At 45.7% G+C, this 24,413-nt stretch overlaps 1 protein-coding gene across 1 annotated transcript in view; it reads left to right on the forward strand.

The window, feature by feature from the left end:
* Nucleotides 1-24,413, forward strand: part of AFF3 (ALF transcription elongation factor 3) — a 492,503-nt gene that overhangs the window by 301,362 nt on the left and 166,728 nt on the right. Inside the window, exon 7 of the mRNA XM_054728175.1 lies at nucleotides 20,412-20,492. Coding sequence (XP_054584150.1) covers nucleotides 20,412-20,492 — 81 coding nt within the window. The remainder of the gene's footprint in view (nucleotides 1-20,411; nucleotides 20,493-24,413) is intronic.

Consider the following 24,413-nt stretch of genomic DNA (forward strand, 5'->3'; position numbering starts at 1 on the left):
TCTCTTAAGAACCAGTGTTGCAGGTCAAGATTTTAAAAGTTTCAGGAGAGTCTCAGATGGATCACTCTGGAACACCTTAGGACCGGGGAGGCCCCTCGTCCTGCGCGACAACGAAGGTCACAGCTCAGGCGTTCTGTGCCCCGAGCGTTCAGTGGGGACATTGTGCCATCTTACAGAGTTCTAGTGCTGACCTGTTCTTGTTGGTTTCTGTTCCTTCCCTTGTCTCTCTCATGCTCGCAGAATTACTGCCTTTAAAAAAAATAACCTCATAAACCTGGAATCCTGTTTCTGTATTTTATAATGTTCCCTTGCATTCACAGATGTTTGAGTTACAAAGCTTTTGGTAATGTCTACATTAAGCCTTCTAAGTGCACTGTTTACAATTATTACAATGTAAGGGTTCTAAATTCAAAAGGCTGTCTTCATGCCCACGTGGAAATGGAAAATCAAACGTTGGCCAGAATAATTTAAAGAAGCAAAAGGAAAAAAAACAAAAAAACCTTCTTTTTAGTCTTTGGAAGCAATGGTTTTTGGAGCGTGCACATTTGTTTATTAGGACTGAAATCCCCAAGATAATAAAGTTCAATGTGAGCTTACATGCCACATAGGCTAGCTGTATTCCTCTCAGCATTGCTTTCACATCACATCAAAGAAAACACATTGTAGCCTGGCCAGCATTGCTCAGTGGTTAGAGATGGGCACTTACACCAAAGGGTCTCAGGTTCAATTCCGGTCAGGGGCACACACCTCAATTGTGGGCTCGATCCCCAGGTCCGGTCAGGGTGCTAGAGAGGCAACCAATCAACATTTCTCTCTCACATCGATGTTTCTCTCTGTCTTTCTCTTCCCCACCCCCCCACCCCCCCGCCCCCGCTTCCATCCACTCTCTCTGAAAAATCAATGGAAAAAATATCCCCGGGTGAGGATCATCAAAAAGAAAAAGAAAACACATTGTACTCCCAGTTTACAGAAAACAGCATTATAAAATATTTTATATACATTTGGACTTTATTATGTTGACTTAGCTGTATATACCTAAGGATACTAAAAACATCTCCATGTAAAAACTTGTAGGTTACTGTTCGTAGTGGCATTATCCATAATAACCTAAAAGTTAAAACAGCACAAATGCTTAACCGATATATTAATAAAAATATTGTGATACAATTAAGTATTATTTGGCCATAAATAGGAATGAAGTACTTACTTATGCTACCACAAGGATGAACCTTGAAAGCATTTTGCTAAGCAAAAGAAGCCAGACTCGCAGGCCATATATTGTATGCTTCCGCTTACATGAAATGTCCAGAATAGGCAAATCCACTAAAACAGAAGGTGCACAATGGTTGCTAAGGGATTGGGGGAGAGTAGAACTGAAAGGTACAAGGGGTTTTTGTTGTGTTTTTTATTTTTTTTTTGGGGGGGGGGGGTGATGGCCGTGGTCTAGAATTAGATATGGATGATGGTTGCACAACATTGTAAATAACTAAAACCCACTGACTTGTGTATTTTAAAATTGTTAATTTTATATTATGTAAATTTTATATCAAATTTTTAAAGTTATTTTATAGTTCCTAGTGAAAACACAATAGGAATTTTGGGCTCTGATGTGCCAAAATAAATACAACTATAGAATGTGTTTTATTGGGAAGAGACCAAGTTCTCTGGAATGGGCCTCTCCTAAACACAGACACATACGCACAAGTCCCAAGTGTCTTTCCTTTCCTACTGTTTTCTTTCTTTTAATTGTGTAGGTAGACAGCTTAGACAGAAAATAACAAAAAGAGCTTTCACATAGAAAATGTGCTGTGGTAAGTGCTATTGTCTACATTTTAAGTCCCGGAGTCACGCATGAGCTGGTTTTTCTACAGCAATTAGAACTGAAAGCGACTTTAGGTCCTTAACAGCATTGCTGGACATCTGAAGTTAGCCACCATAGAGTCTCTAATTCATCCTCCTGTTTCATGAATGTGAACCAATAAGAATTTTTCTGTGCTTCCTTTATCATCACTAAATCCAAGATATTCCTAAGGCGGGGCTATGCTTTTTTAAATGTCATTTCTCCTGATTATTAAATACTAGAGGCCCAATGCACAAAATTCATGCAAAAGTAGGCCTTCCTTCCCCGGCTGACGGCACTGGCTTCCCTCCCGCACCTGGGACCCGGGCTTCCCTTGGGCCGTGGACTGCAGGGCAGCCCCTCTGTGCAGCCGCAGGGGTGGAGTGGCCACCTGGTCCGCTGCCTGAAGGCAGGGCTGCAGGGAGGTGGCCTGGCAGAGACCAGCTCCCGGGCGTTTTCGTGGCTGCAGAACGGCTGGAGGTGTTGCGCTAACAATCCTACCTACGCTAATTTAGCTGATGAGGAACCTTGTACTCAAATCCAGTAGAGAAGTTTACAAGGCAAGGCTGTGGGTATATCTAACCCAACCATGGTGGAGCCAAGGCCACATCCAGGGCAGTGTCTTCCCGCCTTGGGGAGCAGCTGGGAGACCCCTCGCTGGGCCCAGCAGGGTCAGTGCAGATGTCTGTGACCTGGGGACCACGGCCCTGAACAGCCAGCCGGGGGGCACACTGGCCACTGTCTGGTGTCAGCCGGTGTAAGACCTGCAGAGAGAAGACCAGGTGTCCACTTCCTGTGTGAGAGAGAACTGGGGCCCTGGGGCACTTGCTCACAACATCCGGGGAAGGAAGCAGGTGAATAAGGGCCTGTGCACGCGGCCCCACAGCAGGAGGCTCTCCGTAGATGGGAGTTTAAAAACAGACGCACGGCAGCTACAACTTCCTCCAAAGCCTGAGTGTTTATTCGGAAAATCATAGGCCGCTTGCTCTGGGCCGAGGTGACTTGATGCTCAGGACACCCCTTCTTACCAATAGTCTGCGTCTAAAGTTACTAGTTCTCTAGGCACTAGCTCTGCTTAGAAAGACGAACTAGTAGAAAGTAGGTTTTCCCTGAAAGTCAAATTCTCCAGAGTAAGTGACCAAATAGGGCTGTGTCGCCTCTGAACGTTCGCTGTGGAACTTGGAGGCCTCCCTCCCCGACTGCTCTGCAGCTGCGCCCAGGGCTTGGTCGGGGCAGAAGCCATCTGCCCAGGGCAGGGGGTGCCGTGTCAGCAGCCAGTCTCCCCCACCTGGGGAAGACCCGCACAGGCCCGTTCCCACGGGAGGTGGCCCAGAGATGGGTGGCTCGGAGGCACCTCCCCTTCACCTCCTGGCTGTGTGACCCTGGACAACTTCTTCAAGCTCTCAGAGCCTCAGTTTCCTCAGCGTTAAAATGGGGCAGGGGTGCTCCTCTCACACTTGTTCTGAGGATTACAGGAGATAATGTGGAGGAAGTGAGCGTTCAGTCCATGGTGCCTTTAAACTATATCAGACGTTCTTGCTCTGAACAGCGGCAGCCCCGGGAGCTGACCTGGCCGGTCTCACGCCTGCACTGTGGCTTTAGATGGGAATTTCCAGTTCAGGTGACGCAGTGATTGCGCTGGCCACTCCATGATACCAAGTACTCGTCCTACCTCAATTCCCATGCTTTTCCCCTTCCTCAGAGCCCAGCACTTTCTCTGTGTGAAAGTCCTTCTTCGTCAGGGGAGAGCGAGCGCTCTGCGGGCAGGGCTGCTCTGCTCCTTTCCAGGCTCCTTTATGCCTTTAAAATATTTGATCATTGATTCTGATGTCCCCGAGCCTGCTGAGGGGAGGCCTGCGGTTGCTAAGTCTCATGTGCGGCCAGAAGCCGGGCGAAGGCCAGGCTAAGCCCCTAAGTGCCGTGGAAGAAATCAGGTGGGTTGGTGTGCCTGTTTAACTCAAGTGCAGGCGACCAGGCCCACTCCTGTCCGCAGTAAAGAAAAGAAGAGCCCCAGAGGTCGAAGGGGAGCTCGCCCCACCCTGGCCTTGCCCGGGCAGGGCCGGGGTCCAGAAGTTGGGGTGAGGCCTGGTTGCGCCCTCACAGTCATCTGTGTGAGCCCAGGCATGGTGCTCTCAAAGCTGCCCTCGAAGACACCTATTCTGAGGTCAGAGGTTGGCCCCACACTCTGTCCTCTAAAAGCAGTTCCTCGCTCCGATGCTGAAACGTCTGATTTTTCTGGAGCCCTCCACCTCCTCATTCCTAGCCTGTTGTAATTATATCCTCAACTTTTTAAAAAGGTTTTCTTCCCAGAAGGCTGCCTCTCTCTCCACTGGCCCCTCTCCAAACTGTCTGGCACACCGTTGCCAAGTTACTCTGCCTGAAGCAGCACCTGGCACAGGTGGCCCTCCACGTTCAAGCCCTCGCTGACCTCCAGCTGCCGCCCCACACCCTCCGTGGTGCAGTCTGGCGCTCAGAGCCCTTGCACTGTAGGCCACGCTCCTCACCCTCCTCAGCTCTCCACTCCCGCTGACTTCCATTCGTCCCTTCAAATGCCGGGCCAGCCTGTTCCTGGAATTATCCAAATCTCACTTAGGTTACTGGCTTGCACTCTTTCTGCCTCCTCCAGGCAGCCCCCCACGGAGCGCTGAGCACACTAGCTCACAGTGAGCACGCCTCACTCAGCGCAGAGCATCACTGCCCGTTCCTGTCTTCGGAGTTTGCCACACATGCCGAGGGACTGTATTGCTTCTGCGCGTGTATCTGTGGGCTCCTCCCCCCAGCAGCACTGTCAGCCCCTCCAGCAGAGTCTGTGCCTCCTGTTTTCCATGCCCCTCGGCATGCTCATCCAGTGCCCTGCGCACGGTCGTGGCACAGTGGTCTGCCTTCTGCCTTCGGCAGAGCTGCTACCGATGCCTCAGAGCTGAGCCCTCTTAAATGTTGGCTGAAGTCCACCATGAGCCCCGGACAAAGCTATTGGTTGTGCAGACAGGAATAATAAAAGATGATTTGAGCAGTGTGTCCAGGAGCCCTTCATCTGCGAGCCTGGCGCCCTGCAGGAATGGTGGCAGGTGCAGGCTTCCTCACACCAGCTCCCCTCCCTGTAGCTAGGAGGCTGGCCTGTGGGAAGCCTCGTTGCACAGGTGCGGGATTCATGGAGGACAGGTGGTTATGGATCGATTTTTATCATCACCTCTGAAACAGAATGGAGAAAGCGATTTCAGACCATAAAGTGTATTCCACTGCAAATGAGATATTAGTGTTAAAAATTCGTCAGTGTTGCTAAATATTTACCCAGTACAGGGTTTCTACCTTCTGCCAACCTGATGCAGTTTCTTGGCAAATACGGTGCATGGAACTTGGGAAGTCTTTCTGCGTCACTCCTCTAACCACGTAAATACAGCCACTGGCTGCACTAGGTGAGCAGACTCTCCTCTGTTCTTTTTTTGTTAACCTTTGTTTTAATTCCTTGAAATTTGCCCAAAATACCCCTGATTCTGCTGCTGGTCTTTGTTAGAAGCCAAAAACACACAATTATAAGGAACTCCAGGCACATCGAGTGTGTTCCTTTTCGTCCCAGCATTAGTTGAAACCCCTCTGAGAATTGTAATTTAAAAGGTCCCCACACGTCCCTTCCTCCTGAGAGGGGCCGTGCACGCCGTGTGTCTCTGGCTGCTGCATTGTCTTACTGGCCTACCCCGGAGCTTTGTATTCATAAAGCGTCAGGTTTCTTTGAACCAAACCAGTGTTCGACCGCAGCTGTAAGTAGGTTAGGTCAGTGGGTGTCGAATTAGTTCCTACTGTGTGCTTAGTTGTTAGGTTCATTTTTAAAAGAAATAGTCACGTGTGGGGTGTTTTTAATGCATTCAAAGGGATCACTCATTGTCCTGCAAAAAGCCATCTTGAGAATAAGTACTTGTTCTAACGGTGTCACCGCCCACGCACTGCTATAGAACTGCTCTCTTCCCGAGAGCCAGGAGCCGTGAGGGACCCGCCTCCTCCTTCAGGTTTTGATCCAAAACAGCTCCTTAGCGTCATCAGCCACTTTATCGAGTCTGCCCGAGTGACTTTTCAGTCTCTGAATGCATGTCCACTGTTAGCTTCCCCACCCCACGCATCCCCTGGGAATTCAAAGGCCTGCGATGCAGAGCAATTCCAAAGAACTGCGGAGACATTTGAGCTGTCACGCCGTGGGGATAAAAGACGCACTGCCTGGCAGAGACAAAGAATTGTATGAATGTGTGTCACGCGTGGTAGTTGGACAGTCAGCCTCGTTCCCTGTCATACCTCACATGTGAAGTCACTACTTGGGGATCTTTAACGAGCCCGGCCACAGGCACTGCGCCATGCTGGACACGGGATGGAGCCGTGAACAGAGGGAGAGCGGGTCTCGGTGGCTGACTGAGTGCTGTGCACGATTTGTGCTCTAGATGCTCAGAGAAAGGGAAGGTTCAGGAAAGGAGCCATACGCACTTGTTTCCTGGACAACATGGGTCTGAATGAAGAAGTGAGGGAAGGGTTGGTTGTGGACAGGGCAGTGAGGCAGAGGACAGACACCTGAGAAAGGCCTGTAGGTGGGACGCTCAGAGCCCCCTCCTGTGAGCGGCAGGGGGCCCAGCCACCTGAGTGAGGGGTCCTGGGAGGAGCACTGTGGAAGGCCAAGTGAGCAGGGCCAAGACGAGGCTGAGAACCAGGCCTAGTCTAATGTGTGATCACGGGCCCTCTCAGATTGAGCGGATGCCTAGGTGGGCAGGTGGCATGATAGGAAAGGTGTTTAGGGAAGGTTGGTCTGGCTTCAGGATCAATGGCCTTTCTCCTGGCTGCAGAGGCCCTAACTTGCTTGTGCTTGAGTCCATCTAACGAACGATGGTTCTAGAATTATACGTCGGAGACTGTTGACATGAAATTCCTAAGTTGGGAGGCAATTCAAGAATGAAAGCATGGTGGTTTAGTGCTGAAGATGAAATGATACTTGGCTTATCCACAGCTCTTGAACCTGGTCAAAATAAAGTGTTTATAAAATCGCCACCATGTCTTCCTGAGGAGAAATAACGAAAGGGAAGAGGCAGATACAGAGGATGTAAAACTTTAAGACCTTGGCTGGATGTGGAGACCACGTTTCCGGAGTAAATACTTTCCGTTTCTGTTGCTCAGAAGGGCTGGACAGGGCCAGTAGTCTCTGCAGACTTTGCAAGAAGCCTGCGCAGGGCCCGTGGCGGAGGGTGGGGGAGCCCTCTATCGACCGGTAAATTCCTGGCTATGGCATTTCTTCTCCCGGGGCTCACAGAGGAGAGGTGAGGCCCCAGAGTTCAAGGACAGGGCCAGGGTCCTGACTCCTGTGGTGCTTGCTCACCTCCCCTCGTGGCCTGCCAGCTCCCCGAGTCTGTTCTCTGCAGTTTTCTTCCTCTTCTCTCTTCTCTTCTCTTGTCCTAGTTCTTGTTTCCAGAGTGGGAGGAGGGTGGAAAGAGAGGGACCAGCGCTGAGGCTGACAGGACGGAGCAGCAGTGCTGGGAGAGGGTGAGGATGCCGTGCGCACTCAAGAAAGCCTGGCCGCGCTGCTTGTTCTCCATTAAGCCGCTTATCTACGAAATACTTTCAAGTGCAGCCTCTTATTTCGCTCTCACCCAAGCCCAGTTAGTGTTCTTATCGCTGTTTCACCAACTGAAGGGCACAGAGCCCCTGTTTCGCATTCTAGCTGAGCCGCAGAGTAGCTTGTGGCCTTGGGCAGGTGACCTCTACAGGCCGCGCTCTCACTGGAGAAATCCTATTGCTCTGAAGTAGCCTCCACCCCGGACCCCAGGTCCGCCCGCCCCCTGGGACTCGGGCCAGCCTGGGTGTCTCCTCGTCCCAAGGAGTGCCCTTTCTGTGCACAATGTCATTCTCTCCGGCTCTGGGGCTCCGAAACGCTGGGAGAAGCATAAAGTCCTGAAACATAAATATTCTATAAGCAAGGTGACGTTTAAAATTACTACTAGGAAGTTCGCATCTCTAGCAATTGGTTGGCACGTCCCAGCCTTCTCTCCTTTCAGAACCACTCTTACAATGACATCCGGGCCCGGTGTCTTCACTGGCTGGGTGTCGGGTCTGAATTGCTGTTTTTCAGAGGCTTCCATAAGCTGGGCGCTCCTCACTTACTCCAGTTCCATCTCTGTCTGGGCCGGCGCCCTCACTGCCCACCCAGCACCCTCCTCCACGCCCCGGCAGGGCCACACTTACTGGGTCAGCTCCCGGCTTGGCTCCTTCCCCAGCCAGAGGGCGTTTGCCACCTTAGAGCCACTGTTCTACTCATGACCAGCGGGCATCAGGAGCGCTATACTTCTCTCCTCTTCTACAACTTCATTGAGGCAGAGTGTACGAATCAAAAACTAACCCATTTCAAGTGTGCAATTCAGTGACATGTCGTAAATTTACAGAGTTGTGCATCACCCCAATATAGTTTTAGGAGATTTCATCACCCCAGTAAGATTCCTCATGCTCATTGTATAGAAAATAACCACACACACACACACACACACACACACACACACACACACTTACTCAAACATCTAATGGTTCAACTGGAATATCACTGATATAATATTATATTGCTAAAAGCCTATTTAGGCTTTTATTACAACAAATATTTTTAGCAGTCACATTTCAAAATTTGGAAACGTTTGCTGCTGTACAATAACATTTCCTGCCACAGACTTTGACGATTATATTGAACACTTTCCAAAAACATTTTATTGCTCACCTTTTCTTCTCAAGAGTTGCTTTTCCTTCCAAGTTTTCTTTTCCATTTTTACTTTAGGAATTCTTTCCATAAAGATGTGATATGGAGAATATATTTATGCAAATGGCCACAGAGCTGTAGATTGCAGCGTAGGGAATATCGCCAATCATATCGGGACAAATAGGTGTGGGGCCAGGGGGTACTTGAAGCAGCAGGAGGACCACTCTGTAAAGTACATGATTTTCCAACCACTTTGCTGTACAATAGAAACTAATACAGAATAATATTGAACTTATTTGAAAATAAAACAAAAAAAAAAACCTAGCAGGTAAGACAGAGAATTAATTTTCTAAATACTCAAAATACTTTAAACAATAACATGAAAAATATATATTCTGATATCAAAGTGGGCAAAGATATAATTAGGTATTTAGGAATAGGAAAGGAATATGTCTAATATATATGTTATACTAAAAATTAGAGATGCAATTAAAGCAACAGTTCAGCATTTTTTTCTATAAAATTAACAGTGAGGTAAAAAATGACTTTGTATATTAAGGTGAAATGGACAAATAAGATTGCCATGTATTTAAAGTGTGCATGTGATCATTTCTATATACGTCATACATTGTGAAAGGAGTCCCACCCACCATAGCCTCCGTTAACACATTCATCACTTCACATATTTACCTTTTTACTTTTATTTTTTGGTGACAACGCTTAAGTTCTACTCTCTTAGTAAATTTCTGCTGTATAGTATTTACAATGCATTATTATCACCATATTATTAGACCATCAGACTTAATTGACTTGTAACTGGAAGTGTGTACCCTTTTACAAACCTCTTTCTACTTCCCACACCTTCCAGCCCCAGGCAACCACCTTTCTGCTGTTCTCCACATCCAGTGATGCCATATGTCTTTGTCTTTCTCCGTCTGGCTATTTTACGTAGCATGGTGTCTTCAAGGTCCATCCATGTTATTGCAAATGGCAGGGGTTTCTTTTTAAGGCTGAATTTTGTCATTTATAATGTAGATATCTCACATTTCCTTTGTCCATGTATCCGTTGATGAACACAGGTTGTTTCCACACCCTGGCTGTCGTAATTAATGCTGCGGTGAATGCAAATGTCTCGTTGAGATAATGATTTAGTTCCTTTTGGATATATATCCAGAAGTGGGATTGCTGTATCATATGGTATTTCTTTTTTAAATTTCTTGAGGAACCTCCATACTGGTTTCAGTAGTTCCTTCCCATCAGCAGTGTTCAAGGGTTACCTTTTCTCTACATCTTTGCCAGCATTTGTCATCTCTTGTGTTTTGGGTTTTTTTATAGTAACCACCTTAACAGGTGTGAGGTGCTATTCTCATTGTGGTGTTTGTTTGCATTTCCCTGATCGATGATGAGTTTTCATATACCTGTTGACTATCTGTATGTCCTCTTTGGAAAAATGTCTATTTAGGCCCTTGCCCACTTTTAATTGGGTTATTTGGGGTTTTTTATTATTGCATTTATGAGTTATTTGTATATTTTGGGTATTATCACTTTACCAGATATGTGGTTGAAATCTCCTATCCCATGGGTTGCCTTGTCATTTTTTATGGTTGTTTTGTTTTGTTATTTTTTGCTTTTTAGTTTAATATCCCACTTGTTTCTTTTTGCTGCCTTTGTTTTGTCAAGTCCAAAAAATCACTACCAAGGCCACTGTCAAGGAACTTATTCTCTATGTTTTCTTCTAGGAGTTTTATAATATTAGATCTTACATATTCAAGTCTTTTTTTAAATTTTTATTGTTGAAAGTATTACATATGTTCCTTATTGCCCCTCATTGATCCCTTCTACCCTGCCCCCACCTTCCATCCCAAGCCTTCACCACCCTATTGTCCGTGACCATGGGTTATGCATATATACATATAAGTTCTTTGGTTGGTCTCTTTCCACCCACCTACCCACCCCCTCCTTCCCTCTGAGATTTGACAGTCTGTTCGATGCTTCTACATGTCTGGATCTATTTTGTTCATCAGTTTATTTTGTTTATTAGATTTCACATATGAGTGAGATTATGTGATACTTGTCTTTCTCTGACTGGCTTATTTCGCTTAGCATAATATTCTCCAAGTCCCTCCATGTTGTCTCAAAGGGTAAGAGATCTTTTCTACTGCTGCATAGTATTCCATGGTGTAAATGTACCACAGATTTCTATCCACTCATCTGTTGATGGGCACTTGGGTTGTTTCCAGATCTTAGGTATTCTAAATCGTGCTGCTGTGAACATAGGGGTGCATATATTCTTCCTGATTGCTGTTTCGGGTTTCTTAGGATATATTCCTGGAAGTGGGATCACTGGGCCAAATACCAGTTCTCTATTTAATTTTCTGAGGAAACTCATACTGTTTTCATAATGGCTGCACCAGTCTGCATTCCCGCCAGCAGTGTACTAGGGTGCCCTTTTCTTCACATTCTCGCCAGCACTTGTTTGTTGATTTGTTGATGATAGACATTCTGACAGGTGTGAGGTGATACTTCATTGTTGTTTTAATTTGCATCTCTCTGATGATCAGTGACTTTTAGCATTTTTTCTTATGTCTCTTGGCCATCTGTATGTCTACTTTGGAGAAGTGTCTATTCAGGTCCTTTGCCCTATTTTTTTTCTTAATCCTCACCTGAGGATATTTTTCCATTGATTTTTAGAAAGAGTGGAAGTGAGAGGGAAAGGCAGAGAGAAATATCTATGTGAGAGAAACACATCAATTGGTTGCCTCCTGCACAAGCCCCAACCAGGGCCCGGGCCGGGGAAGAGCCTGCAACTGAGGTACATTCCCTTGACCGGAGTCTAATCTGGGACCCTTTGATCTGTAGGCCAATGCTCTGTCCACTGCTAGGGCCCTCTGCCCATTGATTAATTGGATTGTTTGTCTTCCTTTTGGTAAGTGGTGTGAGTTCCTTATATATTTTAGATATTAACCTTTTATCAGATGCATCATTGCCAATATGTCCTCCCATACAGTGGGCTCCCTTTTAATTTTGTCGATGGTTTCTCTTGCTGTGCAGAAGCTTTTATTTTGATGTGGTCCCGTTTGCTTCTTTCCTCCTGTAGCTTTACCATATGACGCTGACTGTGCTTCTTGTCTCCATAAGCCACAGGAGTGTGTTTTCCTCGAGGCAGCTCCTCAGATGTCTGATACAGCAGCCATGTCCCTCTCGTGCTTCCTTTTTGCTGAAACACTAATTAGATTCATCAGACCAGTGTAGCAGCCATGAGGAATATGGTGCCTCGACCAGCACCCACTAAGGCCAGGATGGGTGTTGGTGGCTGGGGCAGCTCCATCACACACACACGCACCCCAAAAAGAACAGGAAACGCAGCAACCATGAGGACTATGAACCTGAACCTGTTGCCTTTACATTTCTTTGTCCATTGTTTATGGCTCACATTCCCCACTGTTTGTCACGCTTCCTACGAGCGGGCCCGCGGCTGCTGCATTCTGTGCTGTATCCGCCTGGCACGTAGTGGCTGCTCAGATATGTGTTCGCTTGAATGCCTGTCTGGATGCCCCAGCAGAAACTGTGCTGATTGGCTTTACTAAGTCAGAAACTATTCAGTGTGATTGCAGACCCCTTCTCAAGACCGGGAACCATGTCTGTGTTCTGGGCGAGGATCAAAGAATGGAAACATCTGCCTGAAATTTGTGGATTGTCCATTTGCCCTTGTGTATTCAGACCCTTCCTTCTCACATTCCCCCCCTGGAGACCTCTGCAGGATCGACTGTGCTTCCTAGTTTCCGGAAGTTCTTTTCTTCCTTTCCCCATTGAAAAACACACTTAGCAGCGGAGCTCAGGATCTTACCATCTGTAGACAGCATTCATGTTGTGCCTTCCTCTTTTATCTTTGTTTCTTTGTTCTTACAGAATATCCTTCCCCAAAGGGAAGCCTCCTCCTTTAAATCCCGAGAGCCCGATGTACTGGTAGACTTGACTATTTCTAACATTTTGACACAATGTTCAGGTCTAGAAACAATACACAAACTAAAGAAGGGGGGTTACAGTGTGTTTGAAACACAGAAGTAAAATGAACCTGAACGCCTGGTGGTTCTAAACATGAATTTGAGGGATGTGTGGTTTTTATTGTTCCAAAAGGTCCCCAGTGCGTAGATGGGTCAGGGATGCAGGGAACACAGAGCGGCAGGAGCTGAGATAAGTCCCGCCATCTCCCTGCCCAAACGACGCTGGAAGGGAGCAACACTATCTAGAACAGGACATCTTGAGGGGAGTCCTTTCAGAGGGGCAGTGGAACCCACTTCAGCCCATGCTCTTAGCCCTTTCCAAGGAGCATGCCGAGTTCACGGGGAGCTGGAGGCAGGGAGGGGAGGGCGACTCGGGTGCACGTAACGGATTCCCTCACAATGAATAACACTTTTCACGATGTGAAGGAAATGAAAAGACAGACAAGGGGTGGCCTCGGCTTTTGGAGAACTGGAAGTCTCCGGGACAAGGGAGCGCAGCGAGGCTGGGGCCTGGAGGCTCCCCTCCGCGCTCCTCCCTGCCGGATGCTCCCCTGCCTGCCTTAAGCCCGCGGGTCCCAGGGTTATCTGTGCACACGCGCTTCTGTCTTTCTCGGTCTGTGAAAGCCGACTTGAAAGCTGCTTCGTACATTGATTCCATTCATCTTCACCTCTGAGGAGCCCCTTCCATTATATCCATTGGGGATCAGCCTCATTGAGAGCAGGGGATGGCGAGAAGTTTAAAAAGCTCCTGCTAGCGGTGAATTAGATTAGTTGGGGTTCCCATGTGAGGTTCTCCATCCGGGGGTGTCCACGAGAGCAGAAAAGACTATCAAGCTGCTGGATATTCCCTTCTCGGCTCAACTTTGGTTCAGATTGGACATACTCCTGGGCTTTCCGTTTAAAGAAATGAGATTTTGCTGTGATTTTTGGTAATGGTGTTGTTACAGGTTTTTATTGGTTACTTGCATATTTGTAGTTTTAGCAGCCTAGATTATGCTATGAAAAATAGATTTTTAAAAATCTTAGTAAGGAATGCGTGTGTTTTTTTTCAACAGCTACTGTTTTCCCAAAATCTTTTGACAAGTGATGTTCCCATCAAAATAATGGGCCCGAATACCCTATATTACTATTATTTTTCAAACTATGGATCCTCCTCCCATAGTAACAGAATGAGATAATCTTGGACTTTTGTGGATTTAGGCACAGACATAGAGGTTTTGACGGTGATCCTGTTCTGAGCCCAGATCGGCCCAGCCTTGACGTCTGGCCTTGTCCCGGTGAAAGGCCAGGACAGGCTGACGATTAGAACAGGCACTCTCATCCCCATGGTGTTTCTCCCCCCACTTCATCTGCTCCAGGGCTGGGCTCGGCCTCCCAGGAGCAGGCCCGCGGGGCTCTCCCCATCGCCAGGCCCGCCCTGTGCGCGGCGGCATTTAAGGGACAGGCCGTGTAATAAAAAGGCCCATGTTCTGTCGTCGGCAGCACTTGTCTGATCAGAGTGTCCTAACACGGAAAACCGGCGTGAGAGCTGAAATGCTAAGTAGTTTTCTGATATGGAAACTCAAAGCAAAAAGCGCCACTGCCACACAGGAAAACGGACTGGCACTTGACGTTTCATTCCAGGTACAGAATTAAGCCATGTTTTATTTAGAAAAAGGTAAGTTTCCGAGACAGAGAATTCTGGGGTTAGCTGGGCTCATTTGCCAGGCCTGGGTCTCCTCTCCGGCAGACCCCTGCGTCCGCAGCCACACTGAAGCATTGCTGCAAGAAGCAATTTCATCTCCTCAACCTGGCACCAGTCATGTGTGTTTGGCGGAACGAGTGTAATGCACTGTTGCCATCATTTGACAGGCAAAAAAGAGAACCTAGAGAGATTCAATGAATTCCTGTTCTTGACCCATTGTGCTAAGCCTTCGGGAGCTGCAGGAGATCCCCACCCTCAGAGAGGTTCTGATCTCGCAGGGGTTGAAGAGTGTATGATCTGACAGTGGAGACATGCAAAAAGACAACTCGCAGCTCAGGTAGCATGTAGATATTAAATACGTGGCACAAATCGTGTGTAACGGAGGGTGAAGTGTGTAACCCTGGCTGAGGGTAGTACTGGTCACTGAGCTTCCTGAAGAGGTCAGTCCAGTTAGAATAACAGGAAAAGAAAACGAAAAATGTCGGGACAGGAAAACCTAGGGCAGGACCAGCAGAATGGATGTTAACCCCCAGGCTCGGGGAGGGCTGTGCAGGAGAGGAACCGGCAGAGACACTGCACCCAGAGGGAACAGGCAGTGACACTGTGCCCACAGGGAAACAGGCAGTGACACTGCGCCCAGAGGGGAAGAGGCAGTGACACTGCACCCACAGGGGAAGAGGCAGTGACACTGCACCCAGAGGGAACAGGCAGTGACACTGCGCCCAGAGGGAACAGGCAGTGACACTGCGCCCAGAGGGGAATGGGCAGTGACACTGTGCCCAGAGGGAAACAGGCAGTGACACTGCGCCCGGAGGGAACAGGCAGTGACACTGCGCCCAGAGGGAACAGGCAGTGACACTGTGCCCGGAGGGAACAGGCAGTGACACTGTGCCCGGAGGGAACAGGCAGTGACACTGTGCCCACAGGGGAACAGGCAGTGACACTGCGCCCAGAGGGAACAGGCAGTGACACTGTGCCCACAGGGAAACAGGCAGTGACACTGCGCCCAGAGGGAACAGGCAGTGACACTGCGCCCAGAGGGAACAGGCAGTGACACTGCGCCCAGAGGGGAATGGGCAGTGACACTGTGCCCAGAGGGGAATGGGCAGTGACACTGTGCCCAGAGGGGAAGAGACAGTGACACTGCGCCCAGAGGGGAATGGGCAGTGACACTGTGCCCAGAGGGGAATGGGCAGTGACACTGCACCCAGAGGGAATAGGCAGTGACACTGTGCCCGGAGGGAACAGGCAGTGACACTGTGCCCAGAGGGAAACAGGCAGTGACACTGTGCCCACAGGGGAGCAGGCAGTGACACTGCACCAGGAGGGTAATGGGCAGTGACACTGCACCAGGAGGGGAGCAGGCAGTGACACTGTGCCCACAGGGAAACAGGCAGTGACACTGCGCCCAGAGGGAACAGGCAGTGACACTGTGCCCAGAGGGGAATGGGCAGTGACACTGTGCCCACAGGGGAGCAGGCAGTGACACTGCACCAGGAGGGGAGCAGGCAGTGACACTGCACCAGAAAGCGAACAGGCAGTGACACTGTGTGCTCCTGACGGCACCCTGTAACAGAGCACCTTCAATGTTGGAGCAGAGTCACTGGGAGCTTCTGAGCAAGTGCATCATAGTAACGATTTTTGAGAAAACACTTCCATGGCCTTGGCTGGGTTTGGTGGCTGTTGCTGAGATAGGTGGCTGTGGCTGAGGTCCGTGGCCGTAGGGAAGCATCGATAGGAAAAGAGACCAGGAAAGTGTTTTTCCATTTACTGTTTTAGTAGGAAAATTAAAATATTTTTACATTTTTTTTCTTGTTTAACCTATCTGCAAGTAAATGTATTTTGCAGATCTTCATAACTATACATTTTGAACTCTCAGATTATATTTCAGACTAAAATTCAATTTTTGTTTCTCCTCTTTTTAAATAACAAAGAGCTACATTGCTTAGTGCATGGGTGCCCTAAGTTTCAACCACTTGCCCTAAGACAGGCTGATGCAGGAGACATCACAGTAAGTGGGTAGTTGCATGGAGGGAGAGGGGCTTGTGCAAAAGAAGCAGTCCACTCGCCTTGAAACTATGGCTGTTGGGGACTCATGGTTTGTCTTGCCATGCAATAGACATGAGGATGGGAACCTCGTACGTGCCCCATGGTGTTCTGAAAATTGGGGGATGGAGAAAAGCTGGGCAGTTAATGAAATGCAGTATTCTCTACTCTTATCATTTAACCATCTGTTCTTACATTTAGGAGAAAAAGGAATGTGTTGGCTATAAAGAGACTTGGCATTTTACGTCTGTCTAAGAAATAGGAAGACGCCCTGAAATATGTCCCTTGGGTAACAAGACATCTGCTGAGGCTGGGACTGTGAGGCTGTGTGAACACAGATATGTTGGTTCTGAATCTCATCAATCGGCTCCAAACTGAGGACCTCTCCGTGCTGGGGAATGGGGGTGGCCTCAGTCCTACGTGACAAGAAAATAAAAAGGAAGGAAGACAGACAGGCAGGTCAAAGAAGTAATAGAGGGGTTTGCAAGATCAGGACTTTGGAATACTTGGCTTTAAACATCCTATTTCTCATCCTGTCTTACCTGTGGTCCAGGATGAGAGGAACGGGCACCTAAGTGGAGGAAATAGGAGTGAAGCAGTAATGAAGGGAGGGATGAGGCTGGGAGGTCCAGAGCATGGGCGGGGTGGGGAACGACGCATGGGATTGGTGGTCTTGCAATAAAATAACATTCTTACCCTGTGTAGTGAGGCAAAAAACTAAGGGAAGTTTTGGCAGTTATGAAATTTCCCCTTTGCTTACATATTAAGTCACTACCAGAAAATGATATAAATTAAACACCTTTTCATCAAATCTTATCTCACTGACTACGATTATTATGTCAGAATTCCATTCCCTTGAGAAAACGTAGGGACATTTTCTCCAATGGAAAATACATATCATACTTAAGAATCATAATAAACTCTTTAAATAACTTTATGTTTTAGCAATATGTAGTTTGAATTAATAATTGCTAGCTTAATTATAGACTGCATTTGCATAATACCCTCATTCTTCTGTAAAAACACTTTTCCATATAGTTTTCTATCCCCAGACTTTCAACATCTAAAGCTCAGAGAGAAATTTGATTTCTTATTTTAGAGACAAAAATTCTGAAACTAAGCTTGATATTAATCAGTGCTGTCTTTTATTGAATGATTAAACATAAGAGAACCATGCTATGCTCTTTATGTGTATTATCTCATTTAATGCTCATGATTAAACCATGAGTTAGTTAGCAACTCTTTTTGCTCTGGTTCTAAGATACCACAAATTGAGATCGGATTGATTCGAAAGTCTGTGCTTTGAAATCACTACAAGTTACTGACAATGTGACTTACTCAAGCTCAGTGAGCTAGTAAGTGACAGAAGAGGAAATACTAGTAGAAATAGTCTATTTGCCCTTAATTTTTTCCATGCAACCCTAATGGAGAATTTTAATATAGTGGATAATCAGTCTTAAAAAGTCATTGCACATTCATTAAAAACAAATATTTAATTAGTTCATATAAATAATTATGTATTTTTGGAAATTCTAATAGATTTAAGTGTTTCAAGCAACCCTATTGTCTTTATTATTCCTTCATATATGATATGCTGGTTTCCTTCTCATGCTCTAAATAGATGGAAACGACATGGAAATACTTAGTTAGAATTAAAGCAATGTTAGTGAACAGTTGTGTATTGAAATATGGGCATTTAGTTCAAGTTGACAAGTTAATTTTGAGCACTTAGTCTGTTAGGTTTTTCATCTACATAGACGAGTAGACACTGTCCCTCTGAAGAAATGTTCAGTTCATCTTTAAAGGTTATGTTTAATAAACATGAATATTCTTGAAAGAAATTATTAGGATTCCTTCTTGGGGGTTATGTTTAATAAGACTGAATACTCTTGAGAGAGATTATTAGGATTCCTGAGAATTGTTTTTATTCTGCATTGGGGGAGAAAGCAAAATGGTTGAGCGCAGATAGAGGTGTATGCTTATAAAACTAAACACAGGAAAGGAACCTGAGAGTTACAACGAGAGGGAGAAATAGTGCTTTGGAGAAGCATGAGAAGGGGACTGTCATATCACTTTGGGTTAGAAGGGGAATCAGCTTCTAACATAAGTGATGTTTCAGAGGAGCCCTAATGGGTGGATAGAAATCCAAAAGGCATTTGGGGCAGGGCAGTCACACGCACAGGGGGCAGTGTAAGTCAAAGCAGAGACTGTTGTTTTCTTATCCTTCGTGTGTGTGTGTGTGTGTGTGTGTGTGTGTGTGTGTGTATTAATAAAAGGCGCCAGGCTGACACCTGGGGCCTGATCGCAGGTCCTGAATACCATTGTCCTTGGGGCAGATGCAGGAGAGTGAGAAGCAAACACTGGACTGGGAGGAAGGAGATGTGCGTGAACACTTCAGCGGTGGCGTTTGTGAACTGAGAGAATTTGGGCAAATCACTTAATCTTTTTGTGCCTTCACTTCCTCGCCTCCAGTGTGGATAGAATAGTGGTTACTTTACAGGTTGGGTGTAAACGGGAAGGCTTGTGTGGACGTGTTCTGAAACTAAGCACAACAGGAGGCGCCGATGCCATGGTAGTTGCCGTTGTTGTTGTACACGTGATGGTAGATGATTCGGTCTGCACCTTAGGAGAAATAGGTTGACATACGTGTGGAGGATGGCTTCATCATAAGTGAAGAAGGAGAACCAATCAGGAAGCTCCTAAAGTAATTCAGGTTAAAAATAACAAAGGTGCGATTAGGATGGTAGTTCTGGTAGCCAGAAAGAACGGTAGGTACATTGCAGAGACACTGTTTAATTTTCTGTTCATTGAAAAATGGACTGAGTACCCACTGTGTTCCTGGACAGTCTTCACAAGAGGCAACAGGGATAGAGACGCAGAGTAGGGTGTGCAGATACTTGGGGAGTGAGGTGAGAAGCAAGAAGGGGTCACTGAGTCTTCCCGTGCTTCCCATTGGCGAAACCTTGGAACCAGCAGAATGGAGAAGGGCCACCTCGGATCCTAGGAGCTTAGCCCACCTATGGTACATGTGTCGCGTGGGCGGGAGATGATGGTCAGTGATCCTTCCAAGGAGGCGTGAATGCACTCCCTCTCCCCTGCTCCCTGTGTGGGTCTACACCACCTGACGTGCTGGGGGAGGAGACTTGCCCAGGGAAAGAAGGCACAAGACCATCCCCAAGAAACTCTCACTCCAGACACCTGACAGAACCACCCCAACCAAGGGAACTTGAACACGTCTTCCCCTAAAGAGAGTTTCTCACTTCCCTTAAACTGGACCAACTGCTCCTATGCTTGCTTGGGTTTGGAAGTGGATGTAAGTCAAGCAATGGGGTTCAGAGTCTCTGTAAACTCTAAGTCAGTTTCCTGGTCATCAGAAGTTGATTCAGTTTAATCCACAGTCACTTGGTGAACGCAGATATCTTCCAGGAGATGGGCTGCCGAGGAATGCTGGAAGTGACCAGGGGACCCTGCCCTCTCAGTTTCGTGAAAGTGCATGTCAGAAAGCATGCGGCAGACCACTGCATGTTGAACTAACGCTGTCTTCTTAATACTGTTATAAGCATCACAACATGCTCTCTCTTTGTGTCATGTGTGTGATTTGTGTCTTCACTTCTCCACGAATGACATTTTTATGAAGAGGAAAGTGATGTGGGGGGGGCTAATTGGAAACTCATACTAATATGAGTTTTAATAAAATAAGCAACTCCTGCAATACTGATTCCTAAAGTTGAAAGTGCGTATGCAGTCCTTCAGAAACACCCTGTGAATTTTGTGGGATCAAGTCCCAGAGAAACAGCCCCCTGTGTATGGCATTTTCCATGGAACTTTTACCACCGTGTTGTCCCTTTACTCGGGAGCTTAACTGAAGTGAAAATAGGACAGCCTTGTAGATCTACTTAAAGTATAAAGGGGGCATGAGGCTAGCCACGGAACCAAGAATTTGGTAAAATTATGAGAAATCATAGAAGTGTGTTGCACATTTGTTTAAATCCCTCTCATTCCCTTTCATCTCAAGCTCATTTCTTACCCCTCCATGCTTTACCAAGGCAGGCCTTATGGCGGCTTCAGATGCTACCGACTTGAAATGCTCTCTGTACTAATGTTGTGTGGTTTTCTTCCCTGTAGGAGATGACCTGGCTTCCACCACTTTCTGCTATTCAGCCGCCTGGCAAGGTGGAACCGAGCAAATTTTCATTTCCAAATAAGGTGAGATCTTGTGTCACTCAGGAACAGCCTGCTGTCTTCACGCAGGATTTTCCAGGGACAGTGGGATTTCCCTTTATTGTCTTTTCCTTTGAAAATATTCCTGCCAGAGGCATATGGATCTGATTTTCAACATTTTTCAAACATATATTTATTCATCAAAGGGGAAAATCAAGATTGCAATTTTACACCTACACTTCCATACTTAATGCAAAATGTGATGCATATTTTGTGTCATTTTATCTAAAACATTTGTGAAGTTGCTTCTTACAATAATGTTATACATTCAGTGTGATTGTTTACTTTTTCCTTGAAAGCTGTTTAAATTAATAATGAATCTTAAAATAAATGTCTTAGAATTGAGGGCAGGTAGTATTTAATTCCTCTTAGATATCTTTTATAAAGCATAAAATATTATCTAGGACTTTAAAAGAAAAGATTTCCATATTTTCTAAAGACAAGTACACAAAAAGAATAGCCACAAAATATATTTAAGTTATACATGAGTCTAATATGTTTTGTTTGAATACAACATATAACTTCATATTATAAAGGTGAAATTATGCAAATAGAAGGAGCGAAATATGAAAGTTTCCAGTACCCTCGTCCAGATTTTATTTCCCTACCCAGGGACTACATACAAGCAAGAATTTGATGTATAACATTCCAGTCATTCTCTCGGTGCATTATATATACATATATGTGCATATGCAGTTTTTAAAACTCATAAATGGTATAGTACCAAAAGCATTTTTCCTAAGGGTTGAAATTTTTCCAGATACCCACAATACATAAATATCCTTGCTAAGTAGTCATATCAACTTTCTCTAGTGAATTATTGAAATAATTATTTATTATAATCATCACAATGATAAATTCCATTCTAATAGTTTTTTTCCTTTTCTTAACAAAATGTATTTGGAGAGCTTGCCAAGTGAATATATATTTTCTTCATTCTTCTTAACAACAGCAAAGTATTTTCTAGTATTAACTGGCTGTAATTTATTGAGTCAAACTCCTTTTGATGGATATTCGGTTGTTTATGGTTGGTTATTATCACAAACTCTGTTTCAACAAACAGTGTTTGGCAGGGGCCTCTTTGAATGTCTCCAGTGCTGATGCCAGAGCAGGAACGGTGGTGCTGGAGGCATCTGAAGCCGTAATTCCTCTGGACTGCATTTCCAGAGTACTTTGTTGTGCATCTTTGCCAGCTTTTAATATTATTCAACATTTTATCCTTGTTTCTGGGTGGAAATTTGCTGTCTCATTGTTTTCATTTGCATTTCTCCAATTTCTTCTGAGTTTAACAGTGGGCTATTTTTCCTTTGCAACTTACCCGTTCATAGTCATTGCCCACTCATATCGCATTTTAAAAAATGATTTGTGCCAAAACTGGTTTGGCTCAGTGGATAGAGCGTCAGCCTGCCGACTGAAAGGTCCCAGCTTCGATTCTGGTCAAGGACACGTACATTGGTTGCGGGCACATCCCCGGTGGGGGGTGTGCAGGAGGCAGCTGATCGATGTTTCTTCTCATCGATGTTTCTAGCTCTCTATCCCTCTCCCTTCCTCTCTCTATAAAAAAATCAATAAAATATATTTTTAAAAATGATTTGTTAGGAACTTCTTATTGCTTATTCATGTGTCTATTATATATGATACAACTATTGTCTTATAACTTGATTTATGTACCTTTTATACTAGCAAAGTGTTTAATTTTTGTCAGAGATTTTTAAAAAATCTTCCCTGCACCAATATTCTAGCCATGTTCTCTATTTTATTCTAAGTCTTTTATAGTTTTGGTTTTAGGTTTTAAAAAATGTTGTGAATGGCATAACATAGAATTCTAGTTGTATTCTTATAAATGGCTAGTAAATTATTATAACACTGTTAATAAAATTAGCTCATATTCCCCCCACTATTTTGAAATACCATGTTTATCAGCAATTAAATTTCTCATAAATACATAGATTTGTTTCAGGAGTATCTGTTCTGTTTTTTCAGTGTATTTACTTTTTTCCCAATAACTCATTGTTTAAATCAAATGTTGACAAACTTTTTCTGTCAAGGCTCAGGATATAAATAGTTTAGACTTTGCAGACAATATATAAATGAATAACTGTAGCTATGTTCAAATAAAATTTTATTTACAGAAACAGGTGACAGCATCTATAATAATAAAAGCATAATATGCTATTTAGACCAGACGTCCTTCCAGACAACCTTCCAGACAAAGATGGGGCTGTGAGGGAAGCTCGGGTCCCAGGTGCCAGAGGGAAGCCGGTGCCGGCAGCCGGGGAAAGAAAGGCCTACTCTTGCACAAATTTTGTGCATCGGGCCTCTACTAATATATAAAGAACTCTTATAATCCTATCTAATAAAAGAGTAAGATGCAAATTGACCATCACTCCAACACACAAGATGGCTTCCCCCATGTGGTCAAAGATGGCTGCCCCCATGTGGACACAAGATGGCCGCCACAAGATGGCCAGCAGGGGAGGGCTGCTGGGAGGGACCAGGCCGGCAAGAGGAGGGAAGTTGGGGGCGATCAAGCCTGCAGGGGAGGGCAGTTAGGGGTGACCAGGCTGGCAGAGGAGGGAAGTTGGGGGCCACCGGGCCTGCAGGGAAGGGCAGTTGAGGGGGACCCAGGCCTGCAGGGGAGGGCAGTTGTGGGGGACCAGGACTTCAGAGGAAGGCAATTAGGGGTGACCAGGCCTGAAGGGGAGGGCAGTTAGGGGTAAACAGGCTGGCAGGCAGAAGCAGTTAGGGGCAATCAGGAAGGCAGGCAGGTGAGCAGTTGGGAGCCAGCAGTCCTGGATTGTGAGAGGGATATCCCGACTGCCCGTTTAGGCCCAATCCCAGTAGGATCGGGCCTAAACAGGAAGTTGGACATCCCTCGAGGGGTCCCAGATTGGAGAGGGTGCAGGCTGGGCTGAGGGACACCCCCCCCCCCCGTGCATGAATTTCATGCACCGGGCCTCTAGTTCAACAATAAAAGAATAGCTCATTTTAAGAATGGACAAAGGATTTACATAGACAAGAGCTACAAATGGCTAATAAGTATATGAAATGATACTGTCGCTATTATTAATCAAAATCACAGTGAGAAAATGAGTCAGACATACTTAAATAACTAAAAGCAAAGACAGACAGTGACCAGTGTTAGCAAGGGTGTAGAAAAATTGGGAACCTGCTCTCAGTTGCTGGTGGGATCATAAAATGTTGCACCCTCTTTGGAAAACATTTAGGCAGTTTTTTCAACACTGCATTATCCTATGAACCAGCAATTCCACTCCTAGATATACACCCAAAGAATGAAAACACATATCTGTACAAAACTTATACATGCACATTTGTAGCAGCATTAATCATAATCCTATATAATAACGAGGTAATATGCAAATGGTCGTTACGCCGTGACGGGTAACGACTGATCACCAGGAGGGCGGGGCAGCGAGCTATGAGCGGGGAAGAGCTACAGTGGCGGTGGGTGGGGCAGCCAGCTGAGACAAGCGGCAGTGAGCTACTCACACACGGGTTCATGCACAGGGCCACTAGTAGCCAATAAGTGGAAACAACATAAATGTCCACCAACTGATGAACAGATAGACATGAGTAACATATCCTTACAATGGAATACTTTTCAGCATAAAAAGGAATGAAATGGTGTCACCTAATACAATCTGGATGAACCTTTAAAATGTTAAGTGAAAGTCACAAACAACCACATACTATATTATATGATTTCATATATTTGAAATGTCCAGAATAGGCAAATATAGCGAGACAGAGAATTAGATTAGTGGTTTCTTGAAGCTCAGAGGTGGGGTTGAATGTTGGCCAAAAGGTAAAGGGTTTTTGTTTTGAATTGATAATAATATTCTAAAATTTATTATGGTCGTAAACTCTGAATATGCTAAAAAGCAT

Source organism: Eptesicus fuscus, chromosome 16 (assembly GCF_027574615.1).
Source record: "Eptesicus fuscus isolate TK198812 chromosome 16, DD_ASM_mEF_20220401, whole genome shotgun sequence".
NCBI classification, from domain to species: domain Eukaryota; kingdom Metazoa; phylum Chordata; class Mammalia; order Chiroptera; family Vespertilionidae; genus Eptesicus; species Eptesicus fuscus.